We start from the raw sequence: 27288 nt of genomic DNA, 5'->3' as shown, positions 1-27288 counted from the left end.
AGCACTAAAGGTATGAGGACGCTGGCCCAATGGCGATCGAAACCCGAGCAAAGGAGGTGAACGGATACTTGCGTCGGCTTGAGTCACTTGGCCGCTCTTGCTGGAGTAACGCATCCCTTAGGGTGCAGGGATCCCTGTCCCTTTAAAGGGGCTGAACTCTGCTCCGTTACTTCCGCCCCGAAGTGTCTTGGCGCAGGCGCGTGGGAGGAAGTAGGGTGAAGCGGCCCTCAGCTTTCCTCTTAACAGATGTGGCGACGGCTGGGATGCCGCGGTTGCGCCCGGTCGTGACGTCACTTCCGGGGCGGGGAGGCAGAGTGGTGCAGTGAGGGACAAACAAAAGGAGGCGCCGGAGGAGCGCGGTGGCCGGCGGCCGGACTGGGTGGTGGAGGGCCAGGGCTGCTTGCCGGGCGGCTGCGAGCGGCGAGCCCAGGTGAGTGGGTCGGGTGGGGGTTGAGACGCGCGCTGTCACCTCACGGAACCCACTCGGACGCGCGCTCCGCCCCTTCAAGTTCGGGAGGCTCTTGCTGCCCGAGGGCGCCGGCCACCCCGGCCCTGCGCTCGCCTCCGCTCCGCCCTGCCTCCCGCGGGCGCCGGCTCGGACTCCACCCTCCAGGCCGTGCAGCGGCGCGCGAGCCCCCTCCCGGGCACCCTGTTTTCCGCGCGCGCCTCTCACCCGAGTTTCCGTCGCACTCCTCAGGCCGCGCTGGTCCCGCAGATCCGCGCCCCTCTGCGCACGCGCCCCCTTCCCAGAGGTTCCACCCGGGGGTTCTCTTGACAGCTACCCCAGCAGCTTTCAGTTTTTGGCCCTGGGCTTCCCGATGCCGGCTTCTTTCCTTGGACCACTCCCTCTTCTTGATCTCCCGGACTGTCCCCTGCTATGGGGACGGGAGCACAGACCTTTGAGACCCTGCTCAGACCGGGTCCCCGAAAGAGTGGCTCCTGATATGAAAGTCCGTTTGGATCTGTCCCTGTTTTGTGCATCTCTTGGGCAGGAGTAACAGATGTAGGATGTTGTTGGTGAGCTGGAGGTCAGCAAAGATGATCCCAAGCTGAAGAAACAGCCGGGGATGACGGAGGCAGGGGTAGGAGTTTGGTTTTTGAGACAGGGTCTCAACTATGTAGTCTTGACTCCCCTCGAACTCTCTATGTAAAGCAGGATGGCTAGCTTCGAGCTCTGTCTGTTTCCTGAGTGCTAGGTAAAGACGTGGGCCTCTAACCTCTGTTTGAGACCTGGGTTCATGAGCCTTCCTTGGTAAGGATTCCTTTCCTTCCTCTGGACTGGAGTGAATCGAGATGGGCTGGTTCTGCTTGATGCAGTCGCTGTCTTTTTTGGGAAGGACACATTTAGTTTGCGGTAGCCTTCTCCTGATGGGAACTCGGCTGGCATAGTGATAGTTGTAGGACAGCACACTTGTACTGCCTCCTCATCCCCTGCTCCAGCTAGGACAGCTTTATGGATGAGGTGTGGAGGGGAGAGAGTGTGTGTGAGGACAGGGGATGTTTGTGTGTTGAATATTGGAGACAGAAATGAGTAGCCAGAGGCCACAAGGTCTTTTCCTACCTTGCAAGTGTGTCAGTGGTCCCTTTAACTCTGCCATCCCTCTGGAACCGACACACTGGCCGACAGACAGTGCAGGAACAATAAGTTGACCATTGAGGGTAGGAGAGTGGGGGTGTATTCAGAGGTCCAGGGGTGGTGCCTGAGGACTAGGCCATCATACACTGTTTCCTTGAAGGTCAGGCTCTCCTCCAGGTGTCCTGGACAGGCAAGGACAGGTTAGCAGTGCTGGAGGACAACTTCCTGGAGCCTTCCTGGGGTCTGAAGCGCCACTTGTTTTGGGGATGGTTTACAAAGCAGGGACCAGAGAAGCATCTGACAACACCTCCCACCCCCAGGAGGCAACCTCTCACACTTGTTCTCCATACCATAGCACATCTGCTTGGATGGAGTTTCCTTGCAAATTTGAGTGGCCTTTGTGGAAGGCATGGGCTTCTGAGGGTCATCCTAATGGGGCAGAGCCCCCACCTTGCTGCCTAGAAGACTTAAAACCAGCCTGTTCCCAGCTCACTGTCCTGAGACTGTAGATGGGTCCAGGTTTTTACACAGAAACATTGAAGCACAGGCTGACCAGCAAACACCTCCTGATAACTCGGGAGGACTAAATGCAGACATTAAATAAATATAGACTACAGTGGTCCTGAAGCAGCCCAGAGGAGAGAGGAGGGAGTCTTGGGTTATTGAGCAGGCTATCCAGGGTACATGTCCTTCAAGAAGGGACTAGAAGAGTCAGTGAGTCCGGAGTCCTACTTCAGCCATGGCTGTGAAGTGGGCAAGTGACTGTCCAGCACCAGCGGTGTTCCAGTCCTGTGTGAGACAGAGGGTGGGGCAGAGGTGGACTGGGTGGCCTCTGCACCTTCTCGACTCCAGGTGCCTTGTTGCATGGTCACATACAGCCTGCCTGTCTTGTCTTCCTGCGGCTGAGGGACTGAGTTTGACTTCCATCCTTTACCAGAACCTAGGTCTCAATAAGTGTGACAGCTGTTTCCCAGCCCCTCCTAGACATCCTGAATCCCAGGTCCTGGTGTCTGCTGTTTCCTTCCTGATAACTACTGCTATAATGCTCTAACTCCCTCATGGCTGGGCCACACTCCCATCTCAGGCTACTGTTGCTGTCTTCCCAGTCTGGAGTGGTGTCCACACTTCTCTCTATCTTTGGTAAGATGCAGAGCACAGTGCCCATCGGTAGGTAGTTGAGTGCTTGCTCACTGTGGAGAGTGTGTCCTTATGTTTCAGTGACAGTCCTCTTCTGGCCTGGCTCAGCCTTTGTCATTCCTCTCTCGCCATTTCCCACCTCCAGGACTAGCTGTGACCAAAGAGTAGCTTGCAGCATTTTGTTCTCCTCTTCTCCCCGCCAGTGCTGTGCCTCCTGCCAGGATCCTTCTCTTCACACCCAGGGCTCACCAGATACCTGTTCTCCTAAGAAACTGTACTAACCCTTTGGTCTGGCTCTAGGGCTGAGCCTGAGTCCCTAGCCAAACCTTGCCTCCAGATTGAAAAGGCTGCCTTGGGGACTCTTTGGAGAACCAGGATCTGTGGGGCAGACCCCTTTTGGTAGCTCCTGTTGCTCTAGAGCCCCATGTAGGCTCTGTCACTTATTTCCAGGTGCTCTAAAAAACCCTCTGTGAACAATATAAGTATCTTTGAGAGCCACAAACGTGCCTGTTGACTGTAGCTCACCCTTTCTCATAGGGCAGCAGCAGCGTCCATGGAGCAAAAGGAATGTCAGGACCCTGTGCATCCAGACAGGGACCAGCTTCAGCACCAACAGCCAACACAAAGATAGCAGAGCCATCTCAGGGTAAGGCTCTTTCCAGACTTTCTGTACTGCCTCTCCCAGGAATGAGCACACCTCCATTTTCATAGTCCTTTGACCTGTGTAGGATCCAGGGCATCTGAGTGGTGCCTGCTCCCTCTGCTTTGATGTTTTGGGTTCTATTTCAGTAATGAAGGTTGAGCCCAGGGCCTCACATGTGTTAGACAAGCGTTCTACCTTTAAGTTATTTCTCAAAACACTGTGTATCTGAGATTGGCCTTGAACTCCTGATCTTCCTGCTTCAATCTCCCAGTCCTAGGATTATAGGCACACAACATCATTCTGGGGTAATGCTGAGGCCTCTTGCAATTCCTTCAGGAAAAGCTGAGACAAAGAAGGAGGTTGGGGGACTGAGGCAAGAACAGAGGACCAGACCCAGACAGTTACAGGAGCTGAGTTCAATCCACAGCTTCAGCTTTCTTGGTGGGATTTTATAGCAGTACATGGGTCAGCTTGTACATGGGTCAGCACTGGACAGAGACCACTGCGCAGGCTTTGGCAAATGATCCTGCTGCGGTCCTTTAACAGTGTGCTCTGCAGACTGCACAGCATTGTCAGCACAGGCCAGCTCTCGGCGAAGAATACTTTCTGAGACACTTTGCTTAGTGCCTTCTCCACACCAGTTCTCAGAAAGGTGCTAAAGAGAGGGCTGTGCGACTCTTAGCACCACCTGTCCCTCCCTGCAGATCTCCTTGTGTGGATAGCTACAAGTGCTGCTACCTGTGACACATTTCCCAAGAGGTGCTCCTTTGGTCACTGAAGTTAGAAAACTGTGTGGCTGTTGTGGGACTCGTCAGAGCCTTGAGGACATTTTCCCAAGCATGACGAGTGAGAGCAGCCCTCACACTTACATGGCCACATATGGATCTCTCGGAAATATCTTCCTATACTTGGTATAGTTTTCCTTTGCTTTGCTTTTTGAGGCAAGGTCTCTTGTAGCTGGGGTGGTGACTATTCCTTTCAACATCTGTGTAGCCCAGGCTGGCTACTCCTGGGCTAGCCTCAAAAAACAACAACAACTACTACTACTTATCTTCCTCCTCTTCCTTCTCTAGTTTTTTTTTTTTTAATTATTTATTTATCTTTATTTTATGTACATTGTTGATTTGACTGCATGTATGTCTGTGTGACGATGTCAGATCCCCTAGAACAGGAGTTACAGACAGACAGTTGTGAACTGCCGTGTGAGTGCTGAGTATTGAACCCCAGGACCTCTGGAAATGCAGACAGTGCTCTTAACTGTCAAGCCATCTCTCCAGTTCCCTCTTCTCTAGTTTTATTTCATTATGTGTATGAATGATGAATGTTTTGCCTGCATGTATGTCTGTACACCACGGTGTGCCTGGTATCCTTGAAAGTCAGAAGATAGCTTCAGATTCCCTTGAACTGGAGTTGGAGACAATTGTGAGCTGCCATGTGTGTGTTGAGAATTGAACCTGGGTCTTTTCCAAGAGCAATAAGTGTTTCTAACTCCTGAGCCATCTTTCCAGCCCTGGTTTCAAACTCTTTGGATCCTTTTACCTCAGCCTCTAGAGGGCTGGATATACAGATGTGCTCCTTCATATTGCTTAGATTCTAACATCAGAGAAGGGAAAATCCTGACCCCATCTTCAGAGACTGGATAAATAGGAGGCAGACAGACAGACAGATACAAACACACACACACATGCATACACACCCCTCTATTCTCTGATGCCTACTTTATAAAAGTCAGGTCACTTGGGGCTACCTGCTTGTTAGCTCTCCTGTTTCTTGGAAGGGCAGCCAGTATCTAGAGCTCTTTCCCGGGACAGACTCAGACAGGCTGCTGAGACTGGCAGACAGAAGGCACATTTCTGCTGCAGAACTCCTGGCGCCCTGCTGGTCCTTTGTGGCTGTGTGGGCATTACATCAGAGGGAGGTGGAAAACACCTGGTGTGTGGTGCTGTCATACCCTTTTGTTTATGGGAACAAGGTCAGCAGTGACTGCCCTGCCCTGTGGGAGCTTCCTGTTGGTTGTTGAGGAACTCTATCCCTGGGGAGAGGAGGCCTGAGCTGAAGCCTGCCTTTCTGGGCAGTGGAGAACAGGAAGCCAGAGGAAGTGCCTACATGAGATGGGAACTCCTTCTCTACTTGTAAACAGTGTAGAGTCCATCACGGTGGCCTGAGGTGTGACCTGCCAGCTTTAGTCTCTGCTGTCTGCCTAAGCTGGGGCCCAGGTGGAGGTCAGGGAGAATTGTAACATTTGAGTGGAATTGGATTGCTGTATATGTCTGAGTCTGTCCCGTGCAGACACTTGAGTTGTAAATTAGACCTGACTGTCCTTACAGTACCTCCAGGTCAGTTTTGTATTGGCCACAGAGAGTTTCAGACAGAAATCCCATGGGTTGGAAGACAAGGAAAAGGGCTTCCCAGTTGTTTGAGTCTACAGAGCCACTGTTGGGCACAGTTAAATATCAGCATTTTTTTTAAAGATACATTTATTTATTTTATGTATGTGAGTATACTGTCACTCTCCTCAGACACACCAGAAGAGGGCATTGGATCCTATTACAGATGGTTGTGAGCCACCATGTGGTTGCTGGGAATTGAACTCAGGACCTCTGGAAGAGCAGTCTGTGCTCTTAACTGCTGGGCTATCCCTCTAGCCCCATATCAGCATTTTTTGTTTGTTTGTTTGTTTTTTCGAGACAGGGTTTCTCTGTGTAGTCCTGGCTGTCCTAGAACTCACTCTGTAGACCAGGCTGGCCTCGAACTCAGAAATCTGCCTGCCTCTGCCTCCCAAGTGCTGGGATTACAGGTGTGCACCACCACCGCCCGGTTATATCAGCATTTTTTACACAATGGAATCTCATACAGCCCAGGCTGGCCTTGAGCTCCTGCTGCGCCAGCTTCTACCTCCCAAGTGCTGGGATTGCAGGTGAGCACCTCCATACGCAGCATCAACAGGAGTTTTATAAGCCGGGTGGTGGTGGTGCATGCCTTTAATCCAGCACTTGGGAGGCAGAGGCAGGCGGATTTCTGAGTTTGAGGCCAGCCTGGTCTACAGAGTGAGTTCAGGATAGCCAGGACTACACAGAGAAATCCTGTCTCAAAACAAACAAACAAAACCCCAGGAGTTTTATAGTGAGACAAGCCTGAGAGCTGGAGTCAGTGGAGTGTTGTCTGGCAGGATCTGTGTTCTTTGCTGAGCTCCTGGTGCCCACTTGACTGCATGGCTCTCCTAGACCCTCCCCAACCTTCACTCCAGTTCCTCCTCTGCCCTTCCCTTGCAGTCTCCCTGCTTCTCAGAGATGTAAGCTGGCTCCTGAGTAGCTGATGGCTCAAGCCCTCCTCCTTCCCCTCCTTCCAACACCCTATCCTCCATGGACATGCTTGGTGCTAAGAAGCCTGTTGGGTCACAGCATTCACTTCCACCCCAGCCGTGTGTGTGCTGTCCTTTTGCTGTCAGACACACAAAGAGACCAGGGGTTAGAAGATGTGGTTACGACCTCGAGTTGTAAGTTGGAACACACAGCAGACCTAAAACTGCAGAAAGTGTCTTGGCGACCTGTGCTTCATCTACCCCACCCTCTCGGCTCTTCTCTATCTCTTACTTTGAGGTCAGTTTCAGAGTATTTACAGTGTGGTGCCCACTGACCCAGGCCCCAGACCTGGAGTCAGTCCTGGAGGACTGGGCCCAGGAGTCTGCATGTGGCAGAAGCTCCCTATGTGGTCAAGTTGGTGGTCTGCAGTCTATACGTGGGACACTGACCAGAAAGCCACTCTTAGCTCCAGCCAGCCTTTAGACAAAAATCCCCTAGGCTGAAGACAGGAGGGAGTAGAGTGGAGCTTCCTCCAGAACCAGGTTGGATTTTTTTTAGTTTGTGTGTGTGTGTGTGTGTGTGTGTGTGTGTCTGTCTGTCTGTCTTTGTGTGTGTGTGTGTGTGTGTGTGTGTCTTTCTTTGTGTACTTGTGTGTGTGTATGTTTGCCTATCTCTCTTTGTGTGTATGTGTGTCGGTATGTGCATGTCTGTCTGTCTTTGTGTATGTGTGTCTTTCTTTGTGTGCTTGTGTGTATGTGTGTGTGTGATGGGTTTTACCTTCTCTCATGAAGGATTCATGAGACAGAGGTTTTGGAAGACTGTGACTCCACTGCAGATGTCCCGGTCTTTCCTGTTAAGTTCTTTCTGTCGCTTGAGGACTTCAAATCTCAACATTAAATTGCTTGCTGCATTACAGCCTCATACTCCCCGTAGAGTAAAAGTGGCTGTAAAATTCCATGTTTCACATGCCACCCCACCTCAGAGGCACATCTGCCAAACCTGTGCCCTCTCTGATAGTCAGCATGACAAATGTGTGCCCAGCAGCTCAGGTAGCATGACAAAATCCTGGCCTAGGGACACCTTGCATTCCCCAGCAAGCTCCTTGGGTTCTGATTTGGGGAGTGGATAGACAGCTTGCCTTTACCTGGATCCCCTTGCCTGCTTGTCCAGGCCAGCACCTAGTTCCTCTGGACCCACAGCCAGTGTGTCTGCAGCCTGTCCATGGTGCTTACACCTCCTGGACCCACAGCCAATGTGTCTGCAGCCTGTTCAGGTTGCTTACATCTTCTGGACCCACAGCCAATGTGTCTGCAGCCTGTCCAGGGTGCTTACACCTCCTGGACCCACAGTCAATGTGTCTGCAGCCTGTTCTGGGTGCTTACACCTCCTGGACCCACAGTCAATGTGTCTGCAGCCTGTCCAGGGTGCTTACATCTGTGTTTCTTAACAGTCTCAGAAGACAACAGTTGCTCATAGAGGTCATGACCAATCTTCAAGGCTACTTTTCTCCCAGGGATGCAGACCCAAAATTGGGCTCCAGTTTCCTTAACACCTGAAGTACTAGAGGCTCCTGAGTATGACCTGCTTACAAAGGCCTCATTTCTGTTTATGCCTCGTCAAGAGGAGGCTCTTCCTAAGAAGCATCTTAAAAAGCCTGTGGATACAAGCAAGGCTGAGGAGACCTGTTGTCTTAGGAACCGCTTGGCACAGTGGCAAGTCAGATCTAGGTCCATCTTGCCAACAGGTCCTGTAACATCAAGTCACTTAACGACTCTGGACCTCAAGCTCTTCACATTATAAAGGACTTTCAGCCCTCCTGTTCTGGGAGCAGCAGCACTAGTCTGTGGTCCAGGCTGCTTTGGAGCTGGACAGGAGGAGTTCATGAGTTTATGAAGGCAGCCTGGACAACATCTCAAATAACTATAGTAAAAATTCTTACTGCATCGAAATGATCCAAAAGCTTTTTGGGAACCACTTTATTCGGTCCCCACTGCAGTCCTCCAAAAGAAACAAACATTACAGCTATTTTACAGATGAGATGGAAGTCTCTTCCCAAGTCACTCACTGCTGAGGTTGGGAGCCGCCAAGTGGTTTGCCATGATGTTGGAAGCTGAGGGTCAAGAAGTGCTGGGCACATAGCAAGGGCAATGGCTGGGTCTAAGCTTCAGCAGCTGAGCTGTATACTAGATTCTAGTGGCCAGTGGGGGTAGTCCAGGAGGTGACCCTTGCCTGTCACCTTTTACCACAACACAGCCACACCCTTCTGGGTTTGCAGAGGACAGACCTGTTTGGGAAGCCCTGCCCTAGTGCCAAAGCAGTTTAGATACTTTAACCCTCCTGCTCCAGCCTGCCATCTCCCCTAGGCTGTTTCCCAGGAGGGGAGGGAGTGCCCTCCTGTGCAGGGTAAGCCCCCAGCCTACAGTCTCTTACTCATTCCAGCTGGGTTTAGGGGTCTGGCCAGGATAGGGGGCTGTATACCCCATGAGGATGAGGCATTCTCCCTCCTCCTGGCCTAGTAGTGAGGAAGCATAAACCCTAGGGCAGATTCATAGGCCTGAGCCCTTGGTGTGGAGGGACATAGCCAGCCACTCTGTCTCACTGGGCCTCTAAGGACCAGCCCTTCCATTTCCCCAGGAGCATTTTAGAGGGACAGTCTCCCTCCGCTTGCAGGGAAGTTTTCCCTTTGGTTCTGTTTGTTCTTCAACAAAGGGCTCTTTGTGCTCTGCAGCTCAGAGGGCCTGTAGCCCGGGTGTAGGAGCTGCCTGAGTCTCTGGGTGTGGATGCTTTGGTGGTCTTTCTCCAGATGGTAGGGGGGCAACATGTAATCTGAGTGTGTGTGTGTATTTAAGAAGCATCAACAGGGACTGGAGAGATGGCTCAGTGGTTCAGAGCACTGACTGCTCTTCCAGAGGTCCTGAGTTCAACTCCCAGCAACCACATGGTGGCTCGCAACTATCTGTAATGGGATCTGATGCCCTCTTCTGGTATGTCTGAAGAGAGCGACGGTATAAATAAAATAAATAAATATTTAAAAAGAAGAAGAAGCACCAGCATCACCAGGAAATTAGGTGCAGTGCACACTGCTGTAGTTCCAGCTGCTCAGGTAGCTGAGGCTGGAGAATCATCCATACCAGGGCTTTGCAGTAACTTGAGTAACAGACTCCTCTTGAGGAAAGAGAAGAGGTGTGAAAGTGGAGGGGTAAGGAAAGGAGGAGGAAGGATGGGGAAGGGAGGCCCTGAAGATGGGACACAATGCCTGAGGACTGGCTCTAGTGGCCTTTCCTGAGCCCTGGAAACAGGAAGGTACTCTACCCTCCTAGACGGAGACAACAGAACTGTGGGAGGGTCTTTTGAGACGGCAAGTTGGTCTGGGCCATGCTAGGTTTCAAACAGGTGCAGCACATCTTGTCCTCAGTTCCTACAGTGGCACTCTGGACAGCCATGGTCCCTCCTTACAGTTGAGATAGCCTAGGGGATATGGCTGAATGGCACGTCCCTCTCCAAGCTCTTCCTGCCCTATGTGTTGCCCCCTTAGATTAGAGTTACTGTGGCTGTGGTGTGTTACAACGTCGGGGAGCACATGCTGACCTTTCCTCACAGTGTAGCACAGTCCCCAGCTGTCATACAAGGCTGAAGGCTTTTTCTCACGTGTGTCTCCTAGTTAAAAGCCCATGATATGTAAGTTGCAAGATAGAGAAGAGAGAACCCCACGACCTTACTCACCATCTGACTTAATCTCAGGGAGTTTATTTGCTTTTCCATACATGCAGTAATGAGGGGTTTTGTTTTATTTTGTTTTGTTTTTTTAAACTGATAGACTGTTTTCGAATAAGAACAGGTTTACGGTAGGCTGCTACAGCTCATGGGGTCAGTCTTATGACGTGGTGCAGTGATTCCCAACCTCCCTAATGTTGCCATCCTTTAATACAGTGCCTCAGGCTGTGGTGATCCCAACCATAAAATTAGTTTGTTGCTGCTTCATAACTGTGATTTTGCTACTGTCATGAATCATAATGTAAACACCTAATATGTAGGAGATCTGATACTTGATCATGAGACAAGGTCTTTTCATCTCAAAGGGGTCTCAGCCTAAGGTATTTTTTAGATGCCAGGTGAGCAGGGTGGGCCAGTGAGGGAAGGTACCACGAAGCCTGACAACTGAGCTCAGTCCTCAGTTGCTACTCTGCGGAAGGAGAGAGCTGACTCCCTCAGGTTGTTCTCTGACCTGCACTTGTATTGTGGTGTGTTCTCACATGTGTACAGGTGCACACACAAACACTTTATTTTTTTTGTAAACTCTGCTTGCTTGCCTTTTTCTCTTCCTCTTTTGTTTTGTATTTCAAGACAGTTTCTCTGTGTATCTCTGAGTAGCCCTGGCTGTCCTGGAACTCAATTTGTAGAGCAGGCTAGCTTTAAACTCAGAGGTCAACCTGACTCTGCCTCCCAAGTGCTGGGATCAAAGGCATGCGCCACCACACTTGCCTCTTGCCTTTCTCAAAAACATAAACAAACAAACAAAGTTTTAAAGGCTTAAAAAAAGTAGACTTGAAGGTGAGAAGGCACAAAAATAAAGAGTGGGCTCATACATACTTTGTCTTTATTGTATGATCCACATGTAGTATGAGGTCCTTCTTCTCACTGTTGGGGTGCAGGCTGGTGCCTTAGGTCAAGGTTGCTGGATGGCAGGAGTGGTGGTGGATGTATTCCTCCCTGTACAGTAGTCACCTCCTCTATCTAACAAAGGTTCATCTTGCAAAATAGAAACTCCATCCCCATTATGCAACCCACTCCCTGAGGATTCACTTCCTGTTGGATTTGACCCCTTGGAACTGCTCTTGGTGTCACTGGAGCAATAGCCTTGTCTTGACTGGCTGCTTTTGGGGATCACCCCCTCCCTCCCTGTCAGCAGCCTTTTATTTATGCTTGTATCCCCGGGACTTTATCTGGGTCATTGTGTACAGATTTGTGAAGCGGAGGCATTCCTATTATAGAAGTACAACAACAGACATTTGGGTTAAATTTCGTGCTTGGGCCACAAGAATATTTTGTGCTGGGGATGAATTTGAACTCATTTGTGTCCTATTCTTCCTCTGCCATCTGTCTGCCTGTCATGTAGGGGAGAGCAGTGGCTCTCTGGGTTGTTTCTTTGATCCTTCTACTCCCATGCATGGCTTGTATAGAATACATTTCTGTGTGTCTGGGATGTGGCAGGACCTGGCAAGGATGGAGCTGTCCTGAGGTCATCTGTGGGATAATGTTTTGGGGCAGAGAGTGTACCGATTGGAAGGAGGAGGAGCGCTCACTACCGTGGTAACCTGTACAGCAGCCACTGCTGCCTGCTGGGCCTTCTCAAGTGTGAGGATGGGAGAGAACCAGCCCCTGGGGGCGGCTTGTGCATAAAGAAGTAGCCCAAGGACTTAGGAAAGTGTCAAGGTCACATTAGAGCTCTGTCCCCCTTCTACTATGTGAGTCACAGAGATCTGACAGAAGGACAGATGCACAGAGCTGAACAAAGTGTGAGGAGCTGGGAAGGTCAGATGTGACAGTATTACTGAAAGCCTCAAAGCTGTGCCAGCCTCAAGGGTCACAATTGTCACAGCAACAAATTCCAGGAAGTTAAAGACCTGAAGCAAGGGGGCTGGAGAGATGGCTCAGGAGGTAAAAATACTGACTGTTATTGCAGAAATTTTAATTCCCAGCAACCACTTGGTGGCTCAGAATCATTTGTAATGGGATCTGATTCCCTCTTGTGTGCATGAAGAGGGAACACTCATATACATAAAATATATGAGTAAAGAAATCTAAAAACAAAACTAAACAAAACCAAACTGAAACAAAGCTTGGAAATGCTCAGGCTGAGAAGTAGGTCAGTCCAAGGTGAGGCCCTAGGTTCAAGTCCCAGTACTAGAGAGAGACAATCTTGTTCTGGCAACAAAACTCACTCCCAGACATGCTTATTGAAAGGCAGGGGTTATGGACTACATGTACAAGATCTTTTCAAACATGGAGTTGCCATCTTCCTCATTCCCCCAGCCCGCCAGATAAAAATGTCATCTCTGAAAGTCTTTCAAGAAGAGTCAACAGGAAAGAGGACTGCAGGGCCTTCAGGAAGGTGGCTCAGCAGGCATGGTGCTGTTGCCAAGGCTAACCTGACTTCAGTACCCACATCTACATGGTAGAAAGAGAGACTAAAGCCTACAGTTGACCTCTGACCTCCACACATACCCCTCTCCAAATAAATGAGTGAATCTAAAGAGAACGAACCGGTTCCCCTTAATTATCGATTACAATGTGCTTATAATAAAAAGAGGTCAGCTTGGAGAAAGAAAGAGCAGCAAGAGCGAGTGTCCTCTTGTCACCAGTGTCACACAGCAGACTTTGAATCTGTCCTTGTGTCAAGTGTTTTTGCACAAATGCACTTTTATTTGTTGTATAGTATTTCATCCTCTGATCATGTAACAGACATTTCACGTGTCTACCCTCAGCAGGCACTTGGTTTCCTGATCCTTATGCCCACTGTGTGAACACTCCTGGGCTGTGTCTGTCCTGTGGTTTGAACAGGCACTGGCCTACTTTTGTTTTCTCAGCTCAGTCTGCTTGAGAAACTCATTCCACCTTCCACACCCCAAACTCTGCTCAGGGGCCTGCGATGAGGCCCAGATGATCTGTGTTATACAGAATTCCCAGCCTTTTCTCTCTTGTCAGGCATCTCCTGCCCTCTTGTGAGCATCTTGAGAGGTCTCCCACCATACTGACCCTCTGGGTCTGGGACATAGTCTCTAGAGGACGTTGAGTCATCTTTCTAGAAGAACAAATGAGGCTGGGGGATATGACTCAGTTGGTGGATGCTTGCCTGGTGTGCATGAGGCCCTAGGCTTGATCCCCAGTACTCTGTAAACTGGAGTGGTGAGGCAGGAGGATCAGGAGCTGTAGGTCATCCTCAGCTCTATAGCAATTTGCCGGCCAACTTGGATTATGTGAGACCCTTTCTTACAAAGAAAAGAAAAGCAGCGACTGTAGCGTGGCAAGGTACAGCATCTTCCGCCTTCTCTTAGCCTATTTCACACCCTTTCATCCTTGTTCTCCATTTAGGAGAGTCTCCAAACCTTCATTTCTTGGGGCAGAGACCTGACCTGACCCATTTCCCTATTGCCTTCTGAACTTCCATCTCAGAGCTATGTAGAACACCTGATCTCCACACCCAAGTGCCAGCTGTTCCCTTTCCTTCTTTAAGGCTGTAATTTATTTTAGATCTTATACTCTGATTTTTTGGTGCTAAGAATGGAACCCAGGACTTGGCCAAGTACTTGCCCTTTGAGCCATGACCATGGGCTTCTTAAAAAATTTTGTTTGTTTTTAAGATGTATTTATTTTATGTGCATTGGTGTTTTGACTACATGTATGTCTGTGTGAGGATGTCAGATCCCCTGGAACTGGAGTTATAGTCTGTTGTGAGATGCTCTGTGGGTGCTCGGAATTGAACCCAGGTCCTTTGGAAGAGCACCCAGTTCTCTTAACTGTGGATCCATCTCTCCAGGCTCTCCAAATAGTTTTCTAATCAGAAGGAAAGTGTATGTTGATTAGAAACCTAAGCTCCCATTTTAGGTCTCTGCCTCCTTTTCTCACGTGGAGAGCCTCACAGTGGTAGGTGCAGAGGAGTGCATCCTTATAGCTTTAGTGTTCCGGGCCAGCTTTTCCTTGTAAGCAAATGAAGAGCCTCTCCATTCCCAGTTGTTTGTCCACCTACTGTGTGCTGGACCCTGTCTACCTCTCATCTTAGTGTCCTGGAGTCTCCTGGAGTCTCCTTCATGACTGCGTCCACATTCTTTTCTTTCAGTAGCAAGTGCTGGAAAGCTTACGACATTGGGTGGGGTGTCTATTTTGTTCCCTTCCCTCACTCTCATCTCTAGGCTCTGGCCTAAAACCTGGCACTATCTCAGGAAGGAGTCAGCGCACAGAAAGGGAAAGCCACCTGCCTGACTCATCCTAGAGTGTAGCAGAGCCAGCCTGACCCCTGTCTATTGCTCCTCTGCAGAGCCTTGGTCCTGCTATATTTTAATGGTAGCCTGACTGTTAGGAAACTGAGGTAGTGTCTCTCCTGCTGCAGCAGCAAGAGGCATGGTCAGGACAAGGAGTGTTTGTGGTGATGACAGTGGTCCCAGGGCCCAAGCCCTGTTTAATGATCTGGGGTAGGGTGCAAAGGAGGGGCAGAAGACTGGATTTTGTCACTTGCCTTTCACATCTTTGGCCCATATTTTACACTATATAGGCACATTTCCTGCAGTCTTTGCTTCCTTCCAGACAGAGAAGCTAGACAGCCTGCAGGTCACTTCCTGAAGGAAGGTCCTACTCCCAGGTACTCTTCTCATCCTTCTGCTGCTCTCCCTTCGCACTCAGGGACGTCCAGAACAGCTGGCAGGTAGCTCTGCTCATTGGTGTGGATTGTCTGGGCTGCACTGTGCCTAGGTGTGCAGTCTGTCTTGAGCCTGTGTCCTCATGTAAAATGGGCATAGGGGATAGTATTGAGCCTTAGAGGAAAAGCAGAGTATGTGCTGTGTGCCTACAATCCCAGCATTTAGGAAACTGAAGCAGGAGGATTGCTGAGTTGAGGCAAGTCTGAACTATACAGTGAAACCATGTCTCAAAAAAAAAAATCTTCTTTTTATGTTTATTTTTTATTTAAAAGAGTCTGGAGAGATGGCCTAGTGGTTAAGGCTCTTGCTCCTTTCCCAAAGGATCAGAATTTGGTTCCCATATCAGGTGACTTACAACTGCCTGTTGCTCCAGTGTCCTCTTCTTTTTTTTTGTTTTGTTTTGTTTTGTTTTGTTTTGTTTTTCAAGACAGGGTTTCTCTGTGTAGCCCTGGCTGTCCTGGAACTCACTCTGTAGACCAGGCTGGCCACGAACTCAGAAATCCGCCTCGCCTGCCTCTGCCTCCCAAGTGCTGGGATTAAAGGCGTGCGCCACCACCGCCCGGCTCCAGTGTCCTCTTCTTAAGCAGGGCAGTGCTGCGTGATTCCAGAGAGACTTAGAACCATGACGTCCATGGCGATGGGTAGCCACTCAGTGACTACTGATCAGTTTCTGTTGTGCAAGACAAAAAGTCAGTGCAGTAGATAGTGGAGCATCTGAGCCACAGCTCTGCTTCACAGCACTTGTGGGACATAGGAGTGGCACAATGGTTACATTTATAGTAGTAATCTCATCAGGTCTCAGAGCCAGCCAAGAAAGCCATGGGCAGCATAGTGGATTCTGGACCTGCCCGGTTCCTAGCCTGTGCATGGCGAGCTGCCCCCAGTGTGGGTACTCACTCTTCTTGCTCCCTGGGCTGCTGGAGGGTACTGCACCGCACCACTCCAGTCCCTCCCTGAGGCAGGAAGTGAGAGGGGTCGCCCTGCTGGCTCTACCCAAGCCACATCCACCTGAAACTGCTTGCTTACCACACCCAGATCCACACCCATCCCTGCCCACTTCCACCCTCTTTTTGAGAGTGCCTCTGTGTTTACTACTCACCATGCTATGGACTGCTGTGCTAAAGAAGCATCTAGTCTGGCTTGTGGAGGTGGAGGACGGTAGCAGGTCATGCCAGCTCAACTGCAGAAGTCATATGCCTGCCATTAGGGGTTGTCTGCTATACAAGTCACACAGGCCCAGGCCTCCTCTGGGCTTCAGTCCTCTTCCCTCTCAGCTCTGGAGTCAGCCCACACTGTAGCCTGAGGTGGGGTACACTTTGGATGTGTTCATTACCCTCACAGAGCCTAGAAGGGCTACATAGAATCCAGAATGTGCTTGGAGATGGGGGAGGGGCAGGTGGCTAGCATGAATAGATTGGATTGTCTCCTTCCTAAGGGAGGTAGCAGGTCTTACTGCTCAGCAGTCTGCCCAGGCTGCTTCACCTGCATCTTAGACCCTGACCACTTCTTTGCTGAGCTTGTCTGTATATATATATTCCATGAATTGACAGGCCCAACTCCTCACCAGAAATCAAAGGAAGTACTGTGGAGTGGAAGTCACAGCCAGAAGCCGACCTGACCCTAATTGTCTGTCTGTCTGTCTGTCTGTCTGCCCCAATCAGTCTCCTGAAGGAATAGGACAAGATATCTCATTCCCTCGGGTCCTAAATCTTTACCCATCCCCTTCTCCAGTCTTCAGCTATTTTGGATGAGCCCTTAGAGCCAGGAAAGATACCTTCAGCGGTTCTCTGCTAGAGGTCAGCTGTGTGATTCAGCCAGCCCTCCCCACTCCGTGCCCCTCTCTCCCAGAAGTGTGGGTGGTGTACAGAGCCAGCTGGTCATTAGGGGGCTGGGGCCTTCCTGTAGGATAGGCACTCATCCTGGCCCAAGAATCCAGGCCTCACCAGGAGAACTGTCTTGGTGGCTGCAGGACTAGGGCTGGTGTTAGTGTCTGCTGGCCCTGAGGCGACCTAAACAATGGGAACCCAGGAATGGGGACTCTGACCATCTGCAATGGTCTCTTTAACACCATGTGTATCAGGCACCTCCTGTGCTTGGGGACCCCAAGCAAGAGGAGTGCAAACTTCATAGAGCAATGAAGCCTGAGCTTAGCCAGGAGGAGTGGGCTGATGTCTGACTTGATAAAAACTGACATTGGGCAGGTGTTTTGCCTCCCTGAATCTGTTTTCCTGTCTGTGAAACAGGTTAAAGAAGACAGACAGAGAGTCCCTTAGAGCCAGTGTGGGAGGAGCCTGCACCCTGCTGTAGCTATTGCCACTTGTACCAAGTGCGCAGTGCCTCCAGGCTCACACAGATATCCTCAAGAGACCGGACGGGAACACTTGGCCTTTGTGGAGAGGATTACCATGAAGGACCTGTTACTACTGCCACGGTCAACATCAGTATGAAAATACAGTAGGCCCCTCCGCTGGGTGTCCCATCCTCTTCTGAGAAAATTACACCTATTTGACACAGTATTGAAAATTGGTGTGAGAGGCGGGCGGTGGTGGCACACGCCTTAATCCCAGCACTTAGGAGGCAGAGGCAGACGGATTTCTGAGTTTGAGGCCAGCCTGGTCTACAGAGTGAGTTCCAGGACAGCCAGGGCTACACAGAGAAACCCTGTCTCGAAAAATAAAAAAAAAAAAAAGAAAAGAAAAGAAAAGAAAATTGGTTTGAAAACTAGACTCTGATCAAGAACATATGGTGTTAAGTAAAAGCATAATTTCACTTTTTAAAATGGCAGTAGTGATACAGCTCTTGTATAGCATGCTGGAAGCCTTAGGTTTGGTATTTAGCAACTCATAAACTGAGTGTGGTGGCTTAGGGAGTACACAGGATCAGAAGCTTAAGGTCATCCTTGGTTGTGTGTTGGATGAGTCTGAGGCCAGCCTGACACTAGGTAAGACCCTATCTCAGATATCGAACCAGAAGCTAGTGAAAATGCTGAGGGCAGCCGAGTTAGCTGGGCCATGGTTTCTCCCTTCATCTCATGCCTTTTATAGTTTTCTAGATGGTCTCTAGTGAACTTCCAGGGATAGATACTTTCTATAGCCCACTCACTACAGTTTTGTAGAGCAGAGTAAGCTTAGTTAGCCTCCTCGGCAGAATGTTCTGGGATTCCAGGGACTCCTCTCACACTAGTGTTTGTGGCACAGGCCAGCTCTTCCTAAAGCAGCTCCTGGTCCAGCATTGCTCACCCTAGGCCAGCCACTGGAGCCTCAGACACCAGTTAGACACCAGTTAGACACCAGTTAGACCCAGATTTCCAGGCTTCCAGTCCAGCCAGGTGAGCTCCCTGGGGAGGCTTTCCTTCACTTGCTGTTTACAGCCTCCTTCCTCACACCACAGATCACTCACAGGAAGTTACCCATAGCCTCCCTCTTGCACCCCCACCTCCAGGAGTCCCTCACTAGACCTGCTGTCTCTCTCCATAGCCCTGTTTATACCTACTGTGTATAAATGTGGAGATGTGTTTTGGTTTCTATTGTTTTTGAGACAGGGTCTTACTATGTAGCCCTGGCTAGTCTAGAACTCTTTATGTAAACCATGCTGGCTTCAAACACACAGAGATGTGCCTGCTTCTGTTGGAACTAAAGGTGTGTGCCGCCACTGCATTTGTAGATTTTTAGGCTTCATGATTTATTTTATAAGAGGTTTGGAGGGCTAGAGGATGAGTCAGCAGTTTAAAATGCTGGATGCACTTTCAGAGGATCTGCCTTCAATTTTTAGCACCTACATGGTGCTACAAGCTTCTGTAACTTCAGTTCCGTGAGAATAAGACTCCCTGTCTGGCCTCTGTGGGTACCAGACATGTACTGGTACACAGTCATACATGCAGGCCAAACACCCATATGTATAAAATAAAGTAATTTAAAAAGTTGTTTTGCCAGGCATGATAGTGTATACCTCTAATCCCAGCACTTGGGAACAGAGGCAGACATCCCTTTGTGAATTTAAGGCCAGCCTTATCTACAGAGTTCTGGGCTAGCCAGGAGTACATAGACTCTATCTCAAAAAACAAAACAAAACCAAAAAAGACTGAGTTCTTGGTCTTCCTCACTGCAAAAATTCCTCCAAGTCACTGCTGCCACTTCATGGAGCTGGTCCTTGGGCTACAGTTTGGGTAGGTTTTTGTTGTTTGGTTTTTTTGTTTTGTTTTGTTTTTGACAAATTCTCTGTGTAGCTCTGGCTGGTCTTGAACTCATTCTGTATACAGACCAAGCTGGCCTGGAACTCAGAACCCTGCCTCTGCCTCCTGAGTGTTGGGATTAAAGACGTGTGTGTCACTACACCTAACTTGTAGGATGGAGTTTTAGACAGTGGTGGAATTTTTATCTTCTTCCCTCATCCTTGGGGTCCAGACTTGTGAGACTGCCTCGTGGTAAACCCCTCTTCTGGGTCCCTTTCAGGTTAAACCATGATTCCAGTGACAGAGCTCCGCTACTTTGCGGACACACAGCCAGCATACCGGATCCTGAAGCCATGGTGGGATGTGTTCACTGACTACATCTCCATTGTCATGCTGATGATTGCTGTCTTTGGGGGGACGCTGCAAGTCACCCAGGACAAGATGATCTGCCTACCTTGTAAGTGGGTCACCAAAGACTCCTGTAACGACTCCTTCCGGGGCTGGGCAGCTTCCAGCCCAGAGCCCACATACCCCAACTCCACAGTCCTGCCGACTCCTGATATAGGCCCCACAGGTATCAAGTATGACCTAGATCGCCACCAGTACAACTATGTAGATGCTGTGTGTTATGAGAACCGCCTGCATTGGTTTGCCAAGTACTTCCCCTACCTTGTGCTCCTGCACACCCTCATCTTCCTGGCCTGTAGCAACTTCTGGTTCAAGTTCCCACGCACCAGTTCGAAGCTGGAACACTTTGTGTCTATCCTGCTCAAGTGCTTCGATTCACCATGGACCACACGGGCCCTGTCAGAGACAGTAGTGGAGGAGAGTGATCCCAAGCCAGCCTTCAGCAAGATGAACGGCTCCATGGACAAGAAGTCTTCTACAGTCAGCGAGGATGTGGAGGCCACTGTGCCCATGCTGCAGCGGACCAAGTCACGGATTGAGCAGGGCATTGTTGACCGATCTGAGACGGGCGTGCTGGACAAGAAGGAAGGGGAGCAGGCGAAGGCACTGTTTGAGAAGGTGAAGAAGTTCCGGACCCACGTGGAGGAGGGGGACATCGTGTACCGGCTCTACATGCGGCAGACCATCATCAAGGTGATCAAGTTCGTCCTCATCATCTGCTACACCGTTTACTATGTGCACAACATCAAATTCGATGTGGACTGCACCGTGGACATTGAGAGCCTGACCGGCTACCGCACCTACCGCTGTGCCCACCCTCTGGCCACCCTCTTCAAGATCTTGGCATCCTTCTACATCAGCTTGGTCATCTTCTACGGTCTCATCTGCATGTACACACTGTGGTGGATGCTGCGGCGTTCCCTCAAGAAGTACTCGTTTGAGTCGATCCGAGAGGAGAGCAGCTACAGTGACATCCCAGACGTCAAGAACGACTTTGCCTTCATGTTGCACCTCATCGACCAGTATGACCCTCTCTACTCAAAGCGCTTCGCTGTCTTCTTGTCTGAGGTGAGTGAAAACAAACTGCGCCAGCTGAACCTCAACAATGAGTGGACGCTGGACAAGCTGCGCCAGCGGCTCACCAAAAATGCCCAGGACAAGCTGGAGCTGCACCTGTTCATGCTCAGCGGCATCCCTGACACTGTGTTTGACCTGGTTGAGTTAGAGGTCCTGAAGCTGGAACTGATACCCGATGTGACCATTCCACCCAGCATTGCCCAGCTCACAGGCCTCAAGGAGCTGTGGCTGTACCACACAGCAGCCAAGATCGAGGCTCCTGCCCTGGCCTTCCTGCGTGAGAACCTGCGGGCACTGCACATCAAGTTCACAGACATCAAGGAGATCCCACTGTGGATCTACAGCCTGAAGACGCTGGAGGAGCTGCACCTGACAGGCAACCTGAGTGCAGAGAACAACCGCTACATCGTCATTGATGGCCTGCGGGAGCTCAAACGTCTCAAGGTGCTGCGGCTCAAAAGCAACCTGAGCAAGCTACCGCAGGTGGTCACGGACGTGGGTGTGCACCTGCAGAAGCTGTCCATCAACAATGAGGGCACCAAGCTCATCGTCCTCAACAGCCTCAAGAAGATGGTTAACCTGACGGAGCTAGAGCTGATCCGCTGTGACCTGGAGCGCATCCCTCACTCCATCTTTAGCCTCCACAACCTGCAGGAGATTGACCTGAAGGACAACAACCTCAAGACCATTGAGGAGATCATCAGCTTCCAGCATCTGCACCGCCTCACCTGCCTTAAGCTGTGGTACAACCACATTGCCTACATACCCATCCAGATCGGCAACCTCACCAACCTCGAGCGACTCTACCTGAACCGCAACAAAATCGAGAAAATTCCCACCCAGCTCTTCTACTGCCGCAAACTGCGCTACCTGGACCTCAGCCACAACAACCTGACCTCCCTCCCCGCTGACATTGGCCTCCTGCAGAACCTCCAGAACTTGGCTGTCACAGCCAACAGGGTGAGTGGCCTGCTCTGAGTGCTCAGAGGACTAGTGTCTCAGGACAGTTGGTGCTCTCGGGTTCTAGAGGCTCTGTGCTCTACAAACAGCAGGAGTCAGATTCCTAGGCCTCATTGCAAGTTTGCTAAACCAGAATCTTGTCACAGTTCAGTTTTATGCTGTAAGAGGTGGTGTTGCCTGTGTTTCAGGAGTGTGCATAACATAGGAATCCCAACACCAAGGTTCTTTTGAAATGGGGTAGAGTTTGTGGTATCTGTCTCCCAACATTTGAGCTGAGACCAGCCTGTATCTCCCCAGCGAGAGAAACTCTGTGGGCGCTTTGCTGGCTGAGGTAAAGCCAGAGGTAAAGCCAGATGGTCTCTGTAGCTCCAACATCACCCATGTCCTCCCTTCTCTGCATCAGAGTGGTGAAGAACAAAGTTAGCTTCCATGGGGTGAGCTCATCCCCACTGCTTTTCTGGAGAGGAAATTGAGGGCCAGAACTGTGGAAAGCAATGCCGTTGAAACTGTAGGTGGCCCCTGTGCACCAGCCCTGTGTGTGACTGGAAAGCCCCCACCAAGAGGTAATGGGGCAGTTAGACGGGCTGAGGGCAGAGCACTTGTGTGGCTTGTGGTCAGGGGAAACCAGCCTGCAGCTACTGGATGGAGGTTAGCTAGGAGGTTCCCTTGTCCTTAAGGCCTACAGGACGTCTTCCTGTAAGAGGTGGGGAGCCTGAGGTTAGGGATGAGGAGACAGCCAATTCAGCCACCACTTCCATTAATCCAGTCCTTAAAGTAGACAGGCACTGCGGGCTCTTGAGTAGGGTTGTGGTGGCCTTCAGCAGCTGTGACACTCCTGCTACCAGCAGCTCTTTCTGCCAGCCTCAGGTATGGAGGGCAATAGATCTAGCTCAGGACTCACCTCTTCATGGCCCAGAATGTGCTTCCTTCATTTGTCCCTGGGGACCTTTAGTGTAGACCAGCCTAGATCCTCCATGTCAGAGGGATTGGGACAATCTTATTTGGCTTGGTTTATGTACATTTGAGAATGGTCAAGGATGATGGTCCAACTCTGATTGTTTCCCCTAGAGCAGGAGCCTCTGAAGAAGTCCATGAAGAAGAAAAACAATGTTTGGGAAGCACTGCACAGGCCAGTCCTCTGTGTGTGTGTGTGTGTGTGTGTGTGTGTGTGTGTTGCTAAGTAGTGTGCTGGTTACTTGGTTACTTCAGGGATTTGGGATGGACTCTCCACCCCACACTCTGAAGTGCCTGTGTGCCCCAGGTGCTGGGCTGGGTTCAGGAAGGTGTGGGCTAGCTTTCAGCCTTGTCTTATTCTGTCCCTCAACCCCAGGTTCTCAAACCAGGCTTGCTTGTTAGTGTCATGCCTATTGGCTGAGGTCATCCCTTAGGGAAGGAGCTGGCGGAGGCATGTTGTCTTGTACTAGAGGAAGGGGACCCTCTGACACCCTCCTTAGCACAGTGCTTAGTCACATCCTGTCTCCACCCCTACAAGCATCCAGATGTCTTTTATAGGGAAAAATGTGCTTGGACCAGTTACAGGCAGGCTGGGCCCTCGTGGATTTGAGACTACAGTAGGGTGGGCAGTGAGATGGGAGGCTTGAACTGGACAAGGCTGCTAGGGACAGAAATGAAGATGAGTCTGGGAGAGCCTGTGGAGGGAGAGTTGTGGGTCACTTTTTGGGGAGGAAGCGTGGGGTTCTCAGGTTTCGTACAACCTGAGCCAGGACCCGAGAGGAGGTGTAGGTCTTCAGAGGAATGATCAGTTGTGCATCCTGTGGGCTCTCAGTGAACTGTCCTAGAACTTTCAGTCATCTTTCCTGTGCTCCTGGATGAAGAGGGATCTTTGGATTAACCATCAAGGAGAAGGGAGAGGGCGAGAGACAAGGATCTGTAGTGAACTTGCGAGTGGAGAGTAAAGTTGGGTTGGAGCATGTGGCTGCTCATGTGTGGGGAGCATGTGGCTGCTCATGTGTGGGGAGCATGTGGCTGCTCATGTGTGGGCTTCAGTGAAAGAACTGATGTGGACTGAGCTTGTGACTGGCCAGCAGCAAGGCTGGCAGAAGGGCAGATTGGGCTGTGTGAGCTCAGAGGTGGCACTTCTCTAGATGGTTGGTCAGGAAGGTTGAAGAGCCATGGAAGAGGCAGCATCCCAGAGGCTCCTGGAAGGCTTGTCCTTATTTGAAGACCAAGTGGCCCTGAGGCCATTTTTCAACACTAATAAGGGAGAGACAGCAGAGGTGAGGTTCAAGGTGATGGGAAACAACTTTCATCCTTCAGTGGACTAGGGACACTAGGGGCAAAGGATGTGTGTGGCCGTGTCAAGGAGCCAGGCACCTTTACTTCTCTGAGGCTAGGGAGTATGTGATGGCAGAGTGATGGTAGTGAGGTTCTGGGGAGAGGTCTGTCAAGGAGGGACCTCTGGAGCCATGGACTGACTGAGTAGACCTGACCCCACCCCTCTCTGGTCAGAACTGTCTCTACTACCTTTGACTTCATCATTAGAGGTCATTGGGTGGTGGCAGTGGTGTCAGTGGCAGCCGGAGTGGGGGCAGGGAGGCAGTGTGGCTACTCTGGAAAGGCTCTGCTCCCTGGGTCCTGCAGGGCCCACTTCCCATCTACCTTTAACTTTTATATCCCTGAACTTCAGATTCTATAGCCACCTTATCCCGTCTCTGGCCCCTGACCACAGCGAAGGAGACATCTCCTTGAACAAACCAGTTATACTCAAGCTATGAGACTATAGCCACACTCGTTTCCCTATGACGTTCAGGTCCAACACTAAAAAAGGGTTCTGACTTAGGAATGCTGGAGATGAGTATTTCTAGTCCAAGCTTTGTGTTTCAAACATGGGAAACTGAGGCCGAGGAAGGCAAGAGGCTTCCTTCCTATTCTTGAACAGGAAGTATTTGGCAGAATGAGAATGTGGTTCCTGTGTGAATGGCGGCCAGAAGCAAAACTTGCATCCTCTCACCAAAATGGGCAGCAACCTCAGACAGTGCATAGCACTGTTTCACCTCTCCGTAGCAGAAACACAGGGAGAGTGGTGGAGTCCCTGAGAGTGGGCATTGTGCAGCTCTACCCAGTCCCTGTGATGTGTTCCTTGCTTTCTAAACACAGAGCATCACTACTAAACCAGACTTACATCATGGCCCCTCCTCCAACTTGCTGGACTTCAGGGCAAGTTATGGTTTCAGTGTATGAAACATTCACAGAGTATTTACTGCTGGTTTTGAACACTGAGTGAGTTAGCAGTGTCTGTGCTGAGGGCTACAGACATGACTCATTGGTTATGAGACTCTTCTACAGGACATGAGTTCAGTTCCCAGCACCTACATCAGGCAGCTCACAACCACCCGGAACTGCAGTTCTAAGCAATCCAGTGCCTTATACTCTATTCTGATCTCAGGCACCCTCACACAAGTGGTCAACACACATAAAAACACATACACATATACACATATAAAAATAGGGTCTGGAAAGCTGGCTTTTCAGTTACCAGTGCTTGCTGTTCCTGCCAAGGACTTGAGTTCAGTTCCAAGCATCTGTACAGCAGCTCCCAACTGTTTCTAACACCCTCTTTTGGCCATTGTGGGTACTAGGCATTATTATGGTGTACACACACGCACACGCGCACACACACGCGCGCGCACGCACTCATAACATAAGAATAAATCCTTAGAGGCTGGATTGATGGCTCAGTGGATGTAAGTACTTGTTGCAGAGAACCTGAGCTGAGTTCTCTAAACAGGATTTTCTCTCTCCTTTTTTTTTTTTTTTTTGGTTTTTCAAGACAGGGTTTCTCTGTGTAGCCCTGGCTGTCCTGGAACTCACTCTGTAGACCAGGCTGGCCTCGAACTCAGAAATCCGCCTGCCTCTGCCTCCCGAGTGCTGGGATTAAAGGCGTGCACCACCACCACCCACCGAGCTGAGTTCTCAGTATCCACAGGACTACTTAAAACCATTTGTTAACTTCAGCTCCAGAAGATGTGATGCCCTCTTCTGGCCCTCCACTAGACATGCACATGGCTGCACATACATACATGCAGGCAAGGACTCAGACACATAAAAATACATAAATCTATAAGACAACAAAACAAAAACCCTAAACAGTATCTGTGCTCAGAGTGAGGCCACCTTGTGATCAGCTGCACATGGATATTGTGTGTTCTTCCCCTGTGGCCAAATTAGGAGGGGTCCTGAGTCTTCAGTACTGGGTGGGCCTCTGTACCCTAGCTAACCTTGTAACTTGATAGATAAGGAAGGCCTGGTCTGGAAGAAGTGCTCTAGTTGGGATTCTGGCCCCCATCAGTGAACTCTCTCCAGTTCCCAGAAATTGCTGCCTTCCATTCAGAAGCTGCTGTTACGCTAGGCAGGACCTTGGCCCAGGGCCCTGGAGGTGGGTGGGGTAAGCGTAGCTGCCAGGTTGATATTCCTCAGCCCAAGAGATGACAGTCAGAAGAATTAGCGTAGTAGATGCTGTAGGACCCATCCTGGAGGCAGTCATGATGGCTTACTGGAGAAAAGTAATTGTGAGTAACTGTTGGGCAGTTTGGGGCCTACAGTAAGGATTGTCAGGATCCAGAGGAACTGAAGTGAAGGCTCTGTCCAGCTACACACCTCACCCTAGCCCTTTGCTCCCTCCTGCAGATCGAGGCGCTCCCCCCAGAGCTCTTCCAGTGTCGGAAGCTGCGGGCTCTTCACCTGGGCAACAATGTACTACAGTCGCTTCCCTCGAGAGTGGGTGAGCTGACCAACCTGACGCAGATTGAGCTTCGGGGCAACCGGCTGGAATGCCTACCTGTGGAGTTGGGCGAGTGTCCCTTGCTCAAGCGCAGTGGCCTGGTGGTGGAGGAGGACCTATTCAGCACACTGCCACCTGAGGTGAAGGAACGGCTCTGGAGAGCTGACAAGGAGCAGGCCTGAGCACTGCCTGGAGGAGCAACAAAGAGCATCAGCACACCCTCAGGCCAAGTGGGCAGCCCAGCTCTCCCAGGACTGCTGGACAGCCAGCTGGGTCCAGCCAGGCAGAGGCTGGGCCAGAGCAGAAAACAGGGACTGAGGGGCTGGTCCCTTTTCTCCCTCTAGAACATGTACACCCAGGACAGGCACTTGCTGGAGACCAGAATCTCTGAGACTAGTCTCAGAGTACAGTATTTGGACAATCAGGGTCTTCACGCTGGAGGCCATCTCTGCCTCAGAGGCTGAGCCAGCACCAGAGGCCCAGGAAGAGTGACTTAGATCTGGGTATTTATTTTTTCCACTTCCCATCTTTTCCCTCCAGATAACTTACACATTCCCAAGAAGGTCCAGCTCTGTGGGAAGTGGTTAGCACCCTGGCAGTGTTCACCTTTTTCTTTTCAGGTGATGCTAAGAGAATCAAGTGCCCACCCAGACTTGGGCAGAGTTGGGTAGGGTGAGCCAGTCTCATGATGGTTGCCTTATTGGCACTGGGCGAGGCTGTGGCAGCAAAGCTTGTGGGAGACCAGGCCTCCAGGTGGAAGGATCAGGCCTGAGGCTTGACCCATCAGTTTTTTAAGCAATTTTAAATTTTTTTTTTTTTTCATGGGTTTTCTTTTTTTTTTTTTTGGGTTTTTTTTTTT

The 27288-nt window shown here is 50.5% G+C and overlaps 1 protein-coding gene across 4 annotated transcripts; it reads left to right on the top strand.

Moving 5' to 3' along the window:
• Positions 1-339: 339 nt before the first annotated feature.
• On the top strand, positions 340-27288 carry Lrrc8a (leucine rich repeat containing 8 VRAC subunit A). 4 transcript variants are annotated; one of them, XM_028757185.1, is made up of 5 exons: positions 340-430; positions 3251-3359; positions 17316-17503; positions 19524-21688; positions 26336-26641. In XM_028757185.1, exons 4-5 carry the CDS (start codon positions 19532-19534, stop codon positions 26609-26611), a joined length of 2433 nt encoding a protein of 810 aa, XP_028613018.1. In that variant the 5' UTR covers positions 340-430; positions 3251-3359; positions 17316-17503; positions 19524-19531; the 3' UTR covers positions 26612-26641. The 4 variants fall into 4 exon arrangements, with proteins under 4 accessions (XP_028613018.1, XP_028613017.1, XP_028613015.1 ...); XM_028757184.1 differs by having other exon boundaries at positions 17316-17513; XM_028757182.1 differs by lacking the exon at positions 17316-17503 and having other exon boundaries at positions 26336-27288.

Source organism: Grammomys surdaster, unplaced genomic scaffold (assembly GCF_004785775.1).
Source record: "Grammomys surdaster isolate TR1022 unplaced genomic scaffold, NIH_TR_1.0 126133, whole genome shotgun sequence".
Lineage (NCBI taxonomy): Eukaryota > Metazoa > Chordata > Mammalia > Rodentia > Muridae > Grammomys > Grammomys surdaster.
The sequence above is the reverse complement of the archived record's forward strand: the minus strand, read 5'-3'. Positions and strand labels throughout refer to the sequence as shown.

What these genes read in the sequence shown, in the direction of transcription:
- Lrrc8a (XM_028757182.1), top strand. Translation starts at nt 19,532, where the DNA reads ATGATTCCAGTGACAGAGCTCCGCTACTTTGCGGACACACAGCCAGCA. An exon ending in TGGCTGTCACAGCCAACAGG is followed by an intron (nt 21,689 to 26,335) that starts GTGAGTGGCCTG and finishes TCCCTCCTGCAG; the next exon opens with ATCGAGGCGCTCCCCCCAGA.